Source organism: Podarcis pityusensis (genome assembly GCF_964106645.2).
Source record: "Podarcis pityusensis genome assembly, chromosome: 8".
Taxonomy (NCBI): Eukaryota; Metazoa; Chordata; class Lepidosauria; order Squamata; family Lacertidae; genus Podarcis; species Podarcis pityusensis.
The window spans coordinates 58,541,677-58,554,297 of NC_138033.1; the positions used below are offsets into that span (position 1 = coordinate 58,541,677).

Sequence of the window (12,621 nt, forward strand, 5' to 3'; positions counted from 1 at the left end):
CTGGGCTTACACAGTTTAGTAATGCCATGATTATTTAGCGCCGTTCTAGGTCCTTGAACTTATGATCTGCAGTAATAGTGCGAGCTGCGTACAAGTTGTTTGCAGCAGTTTTACCAATATAGTTATGATAAATACGTTTTCAGCAGCATGTAAGATACAATCATTTCATAGAGCAGAAGGCTGATTCTCATTAGGGAGTCCCCTCTCTTTTGTACTTGAGAGGCAGCGCTTGAAAGGAATGCTTACAGGAGGCAGAATGTTCCCTAGAAAAGGGAAGGGAGAACATGCCCTAGGGCCAGGGATCCAGTTTCAGACAGTGTCCAAAATGGCTGCGTAGAATGCATCAAGGGTGGGTATCTTTTTCAACCCAAAGTCGCACATTCCCGGTGGGGGGGGGGGCATAAACCAGCGGTGAGCATGACCAGAGGAAAAAGTGGGCGGAGCACTGAATGTGAATTTTACCTTTGTACAGTAGGCTAGTTTTTACTATTATTTATTTATTGTGTTTATATCCCACCTTTTTCCTCCAAGGAGGCCAAGGTGGTGTGCATGGTTCTCTTCCTCCCCATTTTGTCCTCACAGCAACCCAGTGGTGTAGGTTAGCTTGTGAGTGGCCCATGGTCACCCAGAAAGTTTCATGGCTGTGTGGGGATTTGAACTTTGGTCTCCCAGGTCCTAGTCCAACACCGGAACCCAGTGGGCCTCAAACCTTTTGTTCTTATTCTATCAGAATAAAAATTTGCTTGCACCACACCAAATTTTTTATTTGTAAGAAATGCGTTGGGAAAGAAAAAGAAACTACAGTGGTACCTCTGGTTACGTACTTAATTTGTTCCGGAGGTCCGTTCTTAACCTGAAACTGTTCTTAACCTGAAGGAAGCACCACTTTAGCTAATGGGGCCTCCCACTGCTGCTGCGCGGCCGCCACGTGATTTCTGTTCTCATCCTGAAGCAAAGTTCTTAAACCGAGGTACTATTTATGGGTTAGCAAAGTCTGTAACCTGAAGCATATGTAACCTGAAGCATATGTAACCCGGGGTACCACTGTATTCCTAGCAGTGGTTGATTTGTAACATAGAACACAACTATTTTATCATACAATCGGGGGACATCCAGAAAATATAAAACAATGCAGCTCCATAGGAGCTTGAATCGTTCCCAAAATATAATTATAAACAAGCCTCTTACATATATACCTTAACTACAAACTCAATGAGAGGTGTGAGCTTGCTTTTACTGGGTAATCTCATTTATATTAAGTATAACTTGAGACAAACAAACTCTAATCTCGCCATCACCGCAAATAAGTCTTTCTCTTTTCTGATCTTTCGTATTTCTCAGCGTTGAAAATCCCTGTTCGCAACAATATTCCATGGAAAACTGTAGAAGAATAGCCAGTTCTCTTGAAGAGAGGTGTGGATACTCTTTCTGGTTGTATATCCCCCCCCCCCAAAAAAAAAGATACAGTAGTGCAGAGCTTTCCAAACTTTCCATGTTGGTGACACACTTTTTAGACATGCATCATTTCGCAACACAGTAATTCAGTTTTACTAGCAAACCAGAGGTTGAAACTAACCCCTTTCCTGCCCTGAGAGAAGCACGGGGAGCGTTCGCACAACATACCTACATACTGCAGCTGACACACTAACGTGTCGTGACACACAATTTCGAAAGCTCTGCTGTGCTGAGCTGAAATGTTTAAATATTTCTTTGATTGTCCTTGAATCTTCCTGGCACATTCGCCATCCTGTCCCCCCACACCAGTGTGGCGTACCACAACCTTTGAGAACCACTGCTACACCACTCTGGCTGACTTCTGCACACACACACACTCTCACACACACCTCTCCCTGTCTCTCCTCTATCTAGGAAAGCAAGAGTCATTAACTGACTTCAAGGACACATTACACTGCAGGGGTCAGCAACCTTTTTCAGCCGTGGGCTGGTCCACAGTCCCTCAGACCATGTGGTAGGCCAGACTATATTTGGGGGGGGGGGGGAATGAACGAATTCCTATGCCTCACAAATAACCCAGAGATGCATTTTAAATAAAAGGACACATTCTACTCATGTAAAAACACTAAAAACACGCTGATTCCCAGACCGTCTGCGGGCCGGATTGAGAAGGCGATTGGGCCGCAATGGCCCCCGGGCCTTAGGTTGCCTACCCCTGCCAAAAACTCTCAACAAGGGTGTGAAGCAAGCTTGGGGAGGCTGTGTGGCCTTGGGAAAGGACCAGAGAGAAAGGCCTGGCGGGGTGCTTTTGGCCCCTTGGCCTGAGGTTTCCTACCTCCGGAATACATTTTTCAGGCAAGAATAATACTTTCCAACGTAAAAAAGCTTGTAGTTGTGCCAGCATCCCTTGATTAAATAAAAGGCATAATCTTAACCATGTGCACTTTTGCTTGAATTAATATGGCATCTCTATTACGAACTGCTGCCAAGTGTGAGGAGTTCTAGGAAGCGAATAGTGATGGAGTTTTGAGAATAGTAGGTGGGTGGAAGGGATAACAAGCTAATACTGGAAGGCGAAGCTAGAGAGATGGGGGGGGAGTGACAACTGTCAGCCAGGGGAGGGAGGGATACTTGACTGGGAAAGCAGCGAATGTTCGTAAATCGGAAAAGAGAGTAGGATGAAGGTTGCAAGGCCAAAGTGAGGGGGAGTGAAGAAAGCATAACATGATGAGTCTGCAGACTCAAGACTGAAAAAAGAAACAAGTTGCATCCCCTTTCAAGGAGGAGTGCCTCTGTAGAAGAAAAATGGAGCCTTGTACTACCATCAGAAGATGGAGGTACAAAAAAAGAGAGAGGGGGATGAGACTGGCTTCTCTCCTCCATTTTTTTCTTCTAATAAAAAAATCATTCCTCTAAAAGGGATGCAGAAGAAAGCTGGTTCAGCCACAGTATACAACGTTCAAGCTTAAAGGTCCAATTTCAAAACTTTTCCTCTTCCTGACATCTTCCTCTTGTTTCCTCTTCCAGTCAGCCCATCTCACAAACTCACTTGCTTCCATTTGCCTTTGGCTTTGTAAGTTTAAGTAATTACCACAGTGGCCCCAGGTCCTGCGCCCTTGTCAGAGGGAATCACCTTTCCAGGTATCTTTGCAAAGGTACTGAGTCGCTCTTAGCTTTCTTTCCTTAGTATGCCTGAACCTGCTATTTTCTTTTAAAATAAAATAAACCAGGGTCTCTCTTGTTTTTGTTTGCAGTTTTCTCAATAAATTAGAGAATTTTTACACCTGTGACTTTACTTTGATCAACAGTGCCAGAACTGTGGGACTTGAAAGGGGGAAGTGAAAATTTGCACAGCTGTTTTCCTTTTCATAATCACAGCCGTTCCGATCTGCATAACAATGAGAGCCAGCCTGGCATATTTGGCAGCCCACTCCAGTGACCTCTGTGGGAGGTGGTGGAGCAGAAGCAAATCGCAGAACATGGTGGAAGAGCTCATTTGAATGTGCTGGGGAGATGAGAGGCATTTTCTTTCCCTTGGCTGAGCCTAGGCCTTGAACAAGGGTGGCTGTTCAGTGCATTCCAACCTCTGTGCAACTTGCTCTTTTATTTTAGACCAGTCAGGTTTTTGGATATTTGACTAGAGAAGGTAATAACAAAGGAGAGAAGTTGCAAATGATTTCTCATTGGCTGGAGTGGGCTATCAGTGACTAATTATCTATGATCTGCCTCCACAGTTGGAGGCAGCAATGCTTCTGAATACCAGTTGATGGAAACCACAGGAGGGGAGAGGGCTCTTGTGCTCAGATCCTCCTTGAGGGCTTCCTATGGGCATCTGGTTGGCCACTGTGAAAACAGGCTGCTGGACTAGATGGGACATTGGCCTGATCCAGCAGTTTCTTCTTGGGTTTTTATGTATTGGTTTTCTCAAGCATTACCGTTTCCTGATTCTTCATCCGCACCTCTTTCCAAACAATAACACCACCGTTTGGATGTCCAGCCATGTTTGTTTGTTTGTTTTTCTGTCATTCTTCGCTTGAATTGTATGTAGCAACCTTTCTGCATCACTTATGTATGGTGGGACATGTATGAGTGAAGGAACTCCCCTGTGAAAGAATTGGGTGTTTGTCGGAAAGAACTCTGGTAAATGAGCAGTTTGCCTGGTCAAGTAACTCAGCGTGTTTCTTAATGACAGAAGGAAGTCAAGCCGCCGTATTTAAAAATCAGTTTAAAATATAGCATGGAAATCAGTCTTCCCCATTTGTGTCACCTGTCAGGTTCATCATCAAGTCAACAAAAACACTGAGGTGAATTAGGCATCTCGGCAGTGCAGTCTGTGTGGGGCTTGAGCCACCTGCAACTTGGGGCTTCTAGAACAGAGAAAAGAAAGGAACAAAATGGTGCTAAGAGCAGCAGTTCTGAAATGCTGGCTATTATCATACCTGTGAATTGCTAGTATTTACTATGAATTTTTGCTGCATTTGAGGCCACGGGTCCTTTCTCTCTGCCTGGTATACAACGCTTGAAAATGAGGGGATGGATTTCTGTAAAGAAGAGGAGGCCTGCAGAAGTAGTGTCCAGTGGAGAATTGAACATGATCTTAGTTTAGAACATGATCTTAGTTTATCCTTCAGCTTTTTGACAAGCAAACTATGAATGACTTGGCAGCACAAAGAAATTGATAAGCGCTCAGTACATTAGTGCTTTCCTTGAGTTGCTCCATTTGTTTATTTTGTAGAATTTGCCTCAGTTGCTGGCTGTTCCTGCATGCATATTTTTCAGTGACAGAGGCTTGTCATTCTAAACAAATTACTCCTATTTACAGCCACTAAAACCCAAGAAGTTCACATATTAAATAGAGCAAGGAACAACTGATTTCTTTCCTAATCTAAAGGTACGAAATGTGTGGTGGGCTGTAAATTGAAACTAGAGTTTCTTCTAACATCTGAATTTGAATCCTCTAATAGAAATGTAAATTAGTAGTCTTTATTGCATAGGTGGCACCCTAGTATCAGGCCATATTTCTGTGTCCACCTTCTCCCATTCATGTTTGCGTTTGTTTACCCCACGATGAATAACCTAGTCTAACATGCATCCCCCAAACCTCCACACATGAGTCCTGCTCCACAGTTTGGGTGAGCTATAGAAATCTGAAGGGGAAAAGAGATGGAGATCCAGTTAGAGACCAGGTGACCTGCCTTACCTTCCCCAATACAGGATCCTGAGCCTTCCAAATTATTTCTCATACCCGAAAGTCTGTGGCTCTTGCTTTTCCCATAGTTCAGATCCAAGAGGGAAACATCACAGTTAAAATGCACTCCAGTGTCTTTAAAATTCACATTTTTGTCCTAACGTTTACCTCCTAGTACTGTGGTCAATATTATTGATTTTGTTCTGCCACTGCATTTGCTTAATCATTCTGAATGTCAGAAAATCATATTAAGAAACCGGAATGACTCCGTGGGATGCCTTTATTCTGCTGCCTATACCCAAGATTCACTGCTCATGTTCCGGTGGCAATTTCAGATATTTCGGCATTGTTTGATGCGTCTATTGTGCACTGAATGCTTTTGATTGAAATTCCTATTATTGCTAAGATTCCCCCATCTTCCCTAGCTAAACATTGTACTGCTTCTTCGAGGAGTTAAGAATGAGCTGTTGTACCAGTGAACGTGGAATAGCAGGTGGTGGGAAAAGCCCTTGTGGACTGACCATCGCTCGGTCAAAGGTCTCAATTTCAATGTCCGGCATCTCCCATTAAAAGGAAAAAGTAACAGATAGGAAAGATCTCCATCCCCAAACTGCTGCTTATGTGGACAATTTGTATGCAGGGGAGGCTGGTCCAATAGGGCAAATGGGGCACGGCCCCATCAGCCTTGGCCTGCCCTCTTACTTACATCCTGTCAAGAGGGTGTCATTGCCTGTCAGCTTCCTTCTCCTTAGTCCCAGTGTTGCCCTTGTAGAGCTTGGCAGTGGGGAGCAAGGTGGGGGCAAAACTAGAGTCAGTTGGCTCTGCCTGTCATTGGATCTGGCTCCACTTAGAATTTAGGCTCCCTGCCTTTCACCCTACCAGCCCCAGTGGGCACCAGCCACCATTGGATGGACAGATAATTTGACCTGGCATAAGGCAGAAAATTCTATGTTCCCCTGACAAGTCATGACAAGTGACATGATCTCTGCTGCTCCCGTGCACTGTGCTCAAACCATACGAGTTTAAGTGAGATCTGTGAGTTCCTTGGATCTGTGAGTGTTTTACATTTCCCAGTTCTTTTTTGTAACACTTTCATCAACAATTGAGGCTTAAACTCCTGTTGTTGTTGTTGTTGTTGCTGCTACAGTAAGACTCCCTCTTCAAGCACTTGGTAACACTGTTCTCTTTTGTTGAAGTAATGTTTCATTGTCAGTGTGGTGGGTATAATTGCAATTTTCACCTGGCAGAAGTATCTGAAGTCAATAAAACTGGGCACACGGCCATGCTAGGATACGAAACAAAGTCTCAGAATATGAATTAAAGATGGCAAACTTCATTGCCCCTTGTTCCTTTCGACACTTGCCTAAATTGTCAACTCTGTCAATCAGTCCTAATCCCCAGATCAACACAGTGAAGGAAGACATACATTCCAAGCAGGCAGCTCACTACTGCTGACTCTATTCTCAAGAAATATGTTTACATAGTTCTGCATATGAGAGTTGAATATTTAGATATTACAGTGTGAGTTTCATTCAAATATAAATGGCCTAGAGGCAATGGAAAGTGAAAATGCTGCTGGCATGATGCAGAGGTGGTCTCTCCATAATCACTTGGGGAAGTTGTAGAGCCAAAACAGGGATTGTTATGCATGCAATTTTTGCTTTGTCAGTGACACTCCTTAGAACCATCATATAGAAATTATAGTGGCTGCTATTGTATATAAGCCTGTTTTATGTGAAAATAAACTTACCCTTTAAGTTAAACCATCAGCCCTGTTCGGGGAAGTTTTTAATTAAAAACAGCCCTGTTCAGGGAAGTTTTTAATGTGTGACATTTTAATGTATTTTTAATCTTTGTTGGAAGCCGCCCAGAGTGGCTGGGGAAGCCCAGCCAGATGGGCAGGGTACAAATAAATTATTATTATTATTATTATTATTATTATTATTATTATTATTATCAAGGAACAACCACATGGTTTCATTCATGTGAATAGTGTCACCGAGTGCAGTAATAGTACTGTAATACTTGGAACTCATGGTAGGCACACTGAAATTAATTAGTCAGAGCCATCGTTTTCAAATAGATCTGCTCTGAATAGGACTAATATTGGATACAAACATGTTACGTGTACAGTTTTGTGCTGAGTAAGTTTGCTGCTGCAGACCAAGATGAAGAGGAGAACCATTATTCTAGTTCATCCTGAAAATAAAGTGGAAATTCTCAGCAGCTTTTAAGCACCGGAAGATCAGAAAGTCAACCATTAGATGTGTGAAAAGTTCTGACAATTCCACTTTACCGTTACATGTGCTCCCTCCTTATCTGTCCAAAAGCGTGTCTTGCCTCACAGGAATACAAAGATGGTTTTGACTAAGGAAAGGAGTGCAGAGGGTGCATTAAGGTGTGATAAGTCATGCCTAATTGCAGTGACAAAACTCTGCCTTCAAGCTCCCATCTATCACAAAAGCTGTGTGATTTATTGTATTGTAATTTACATCTCCTGTATCTTACTGCTTCATTTAAGGCCCTTGATTTAAATGCTGGAGCACGACTTGGAGCACACAAAACATAGAAAGAATGCCATCATTATAACCATAGCAAAATGAAATGATGGGTCAAGGTGGTATATTCATCACAAACATGCCTCCAGATTTATTTTATAAACAAAGTTAAGGACTAAGCGCCAGAGGTGGGTGCAGTGGGCAACCTGTAGCTCTCCTGATTTTGTTGGACTTCAACCCCAGGTGGTCATTGGTTGATGGCAGTTACTATTATTTATATCCCACCTTTTAGCCAGAGCCAAGACTCAAACGGGCTCACAAAAATTAAAACAAATACCAATAGAACATAGCTAAAAACATATAAAAAGTTATGGTTAAAAAGTAATTAAACTATCTATGGAGTTCAAACTATGTAAAAAACAACAACATCTAGAATAAAAAGAATGGAAAAAAGTGCAGCACACTATTAAAAGCCCTTTCCTTAAAAGCAGTCAGTTTCCAAATCCTGCTGGAATAAAAAAGATCTTCACCTGCCAGTGGAAGGACAAAAGGGGAGAGCCAGTCTAGCCCTTCTAGGAAGGGAGTTCCAAAGTCTGGGGGCAGCCACCAAGAAGTCCCTCTTCCGCATTCTCACCAAGCATGTCTGTGAGTGTGGTGGGACTGAGAGAAGGGTCTCCTCCCCTGAAGATCTCAGAGCCCAGGTAGGTTTGTACAGAAGAATACAGTCCTTCAGATACCCTAGAATCATAGAATGGTAAAGTTGGAAGGGCTGAGGGTCATCTAGTCCAACCTTCTGCAATGAAGGAATCTCAACTAGATCATACATAGCAGATTGCCATTCAACCTCTGCTTAAAAAACATACAAGGTGGGAGAGTCTACCATCTCTTCTGGGTGTCCACTTTCAAACAGCTCTTGCCATCAGGAAGTTCTTCCTGATACTTAATCTCCCTTGAATCCATTAGCCTCTGAAGCAGGAGGAAGCAAGCTTGCTCCATCCTCCATGTGACAGCTCTTTAGATATTTGAAGATGGCTATCATATCTCCACTCAGTCTCCTCTTTACCAGGCTAAATATACCCAGTTCCATCAACCATTCATCATAAGGTTTGGTTTCTGCTCTAGGAAAGCATCATCCAAGTCAGTCTGATTTGGAGATCTATAGCAGACATGCACAGTATGCGGTCAATGTTGTTTCCCTCTCCTACAATTTTACCCATATACTCTCAATCTGCCAATACACTGCTAGTCACTGTTCACAGTAGTGAACCATATAGACCAATGGTCTGACTCAACAACAGGCAGCTTCCTGATTCCCAGATCTATCTACAAGGTAATGTATGTGAGGTGCTTGGAACTCTCCAAAGTATTATATCAGTGCTAAATGTTTCTGCTGTTAAAAGGTATTAATGGATTTTAGGGCTCAAATATGGATGAAGAGCACCTAATCCTATCACTCTAAACCAAAAAATATTTTGCTTAGAAGGCCTTAAGCAATGTATTCATTGTGTCATCTTTTCAATTGCATTCCAGCGGGACAACTGAGTCAATCAGCACATTTTGCCCTCCAGCTCCCATATAATGTGCTAGGCTTGGGACGCAGCGCCAATTTTCTTGATCACTTGTATGTGGGCATTCCTCGCCCATTAGGTGAAAAGGTATGTTGGGACCCCATTTCACATATAATTGTATTGATATCAATGTGCATTTGGTTTCATATCTTGCTCAATATCATGTTGGCTTCTTCTTAAAAGGGTGGGATGGTGAGAATGCGTTGAAGTGGGCTTCAGCCAGAGAATTGTGGTTTCCATGGCTGACCTACAAGATAAAATGACCAGGTAAACAGGCCCAGTGGAATCCCAGTCAACCTTTTCCCTGCAGCATGGGCATTTTTGTTGTTTAAAGTCCTTTGAGACCTTGGAAAGGCATTCTCAACCTGGAATACCTTTAACATTATGGTTGTACCTAAGCCTGATTGGGACCCAAAGGGCGTGGGTTTACATCTATTTTGGCCTCCACCCACAGGGCTTTAATACAGTTGTGAATCCTGATCAGACAGGGTCTATCCCAGGCTGCCTGATCCACCGTTTACTTAATTTTATTTATGACAGCAAAAGGCAGGGTTCCTTCTAGCATTATTATCCCTTGATACATACGTGCACATACATACTGAAGTGGCAGTATTTACTCTTAAGTCATGAAAATGTATCAGGTCAAAATTGTTTTGTCTTTGAAAGAGGGAAGGAACCAAACAGTCTTTTGGAAATGTCATTCCAGCCAGTTTTCTAAGATAATGAGAACGTTGAGATTTTGCTTTGACTACACAGTAGAATTAAGAATGAAATGAGCTCGCAAGACATTCACTGAGTGGTTTCATTTTTTTCCTCTTCCAGTCTATAAGGAAACAGGAATGGACAGCCATCATCCCAAACTCCCAGCTGATCGTCATTCCATATCCTCACTACTCCCCTCGAAGGTAATGCCACTGATTTAAATCCTGTCATATGAGTTGCAATGGCTGTTGATTTTAAGGATATTGAGCCTATGCTGTGGTTGGAGCCAGACCGTTTCCTTCCCTCACAGAAATCCTGGTATACTCAAAAATCTAACTACTTTCCTCGTTCACACAGCACATAGCTAAACTATAGAACTCACTCACACAGGAGACAGTGATGGCCACCAAATTTTTTTGGGGGGGGGGGGGCAGAGGCTATCGGTGGCTACTAGCCACAATGACTATGTCCTACCTGCACTCTCAGAGGCATCATACCTCTAAATGCCAGTTTCTGCGATCTGCAAGCAGGCAAATGTTGTACTTGTGTGCAGGCTTCCCACAGACATCTGCACAGGTACCATGAGAACAGGGTGCTGCACCAGATGGGCCTGATCCTGCAGGCGCCTCTTATGTCCTGAGTTGCAGAGAGAATATACAAAGCTTTGGTTGTGCCCCAGAAGCAGAGTATAATTCTATAAACATAGGGCCATATTGCTTGGACTAAAATGAGACAGTCTTTAGAGTAATTTAATAAGAGTGTTGGTAGTGATGATGGTGAAGCCTCTGGCTGTGATTGGCTGAGCCAAAGAAGCAGGGACTTGTTGCCACTGGCTTGAGCTGCTTAGAAATGAAAGAACAGAGCAATGAGCATGGGATTGGGACTCTTAAGAGATTTAGGCAATGACAGGCTAAGGAAGCCCCCCGGCTATTGGGAAATTAGGTTTGGTGTGTGAAAGGTCCTGAGAAATGAGGGAAAGAGCAGAAGGCTTATGGAGCGATTCTGAGAGGATTATTCAGAGAAGCAAAACTGGCATAGAGAATCGGCAGATTGAAGCTGTAGGGGCGAAAATGGGTGACAAAGACAACAGAGGGAAATAATTCCTGTCCAAAGAATGAGCAAAGCTGAAAGTGGGCATGTGATCAGGAGCTATGGACATGAGGTACTCACTTTCACATACTAACTGCAGGTTTCTGGAAACTTAGGCAAGCCTTACTGGATGGAAGTTGTGCAAATGCAACCTCTCAGAAGATGTTCCCTGTGGGTTGTGTTAACTGGCAGGGTTTTTTAAAAAAGAAAGAAAGATTCCAAAGAATTGACCATAGATGTATAATTCCATAAAACGTGTCTTCATAAAATGTGTTCTGTCTGGGGCTTTTGGGTTTTTTTGGTCAAGTAGCAAATGTAATTGTGGAGACAATGGCTTCCTGAGAAGTTTGGTTCTAATCAAATATACATTCTCCGTGTCCAGTGAAGTGCAAAAAGATTTCTATTCAGATTTCCAGCACATGCTGTGTGTTACCATGGCTCTTTGAATTCTGTTGTAATTAGGGGCACGAAACTTGCTTAGCAGAGGATTTCCACAATGAAATCCCCTTGAAATAAAGTCCCATTTGTATGAAAGTAATTGGCTTTCCTTCCCAGCTGCCCTTATATTTGGCCTACTAGGAACCCCCTTGACATATAGTAAGGTTAAAAATGTGTTGTAAATAAATGTGTTTATTTATTTACTTATTTATTTACTTATGTGCTGCTTTTCCATTGTTTTCCTCATGGCTTCCCACAGTTGCACAGAAAAGCAAAAGAAAAGAAAGAAAATAATAAAAAATAAAACTACAATCAATAAATCAATAAAATAACTAAAAGCTTCATAGATAGATGTGTATGGTTTATAATTCAGTGATTTTATCTCTATAGTTGTGCTCTTATTGTGATGACCAATGCAAGGAAATTTCAGTTTACCTTAAAATAAAAGAGAGAATTTTTTATTTTATTTTTTGCATCAGTCACCAACCATTGCAATTTATATGCAGAATACATCTCATTGAATGTATGCAATATATTTGTGTAACTATGTTGATATTAAAGCTCCACTCTTGGATAGAAACTATTTTTCTTTAACCACGAACAATTGATTGTAACCTAAGGTATCAAACAGGCTGTAAACAGCAACTCACCTGTTCACCTGTAACAAAGACCCATTGCTTCCAGATGCCCAGGAAAAGACCATTTCCTTTTAAGCCACACTTGGATAGCATGCATAAATATGGGACAGGAGGGCAAGCAAAAGATTTTACAAGTCAGTAACTCTTGTGGCACTTATTTACAGGATGATAAACTTGAACTTCTAGGCTGATAAATTGGTGTCCATCTCTCCCTTTCAGAAACGCAAAATCACTTGAATTACTACACTCTTTTTACTTCTCTTATGATGGTGATATATGTATATACTTATACCATTGGTTCATATATCCAGGAACCCAGAGAAAAACTATATGAGAATAGGACCATTTTAAAACTAAAAGCTATAGAGACCTACCCTTGCCTTAGTAATTAATCACATTTTGTGATTATCTTCTCTGTTTGTAAACAACTCCCCTCTTTCTCTAAATCTCATGGGTGATATGCAAATGTGCCTGTCCACTACAGCATATTTTTGCTTTTGCAAAAATCTCTTCCCCCTTCAGCCCCCCATGTTCCCCCCATATCT

At 42.2% G+C, this 12,621-nt stretch overlaps 1 protein-coding gene across 1 annotated transcript in view; it reads left to right on the forward strand.

Annotated features, from left to right (window-relative positions):
* Window positions 1–12,621, forward strand: part of ITFG1 (integrin alpha FG-GAP repeat containing 1) — a 120,956-nt gene that overhangs the window by 96,930 nt on the left and 11,405 nt on the right. The window contains exons 15-16 of the mRNA XM_081015532.1: window positions 9,172–9,296; window positions 10,032–10,114. Coding sequence (XP_080871658.1) covers window positions 9,172–9,296; window positions 10,032–10,114 — 208 coding nt within the window. The remainder of the gene's footprint in view (window positions 1–9,171; window positions 9,297–10,031; window positions 10,115–12,621) is intronic.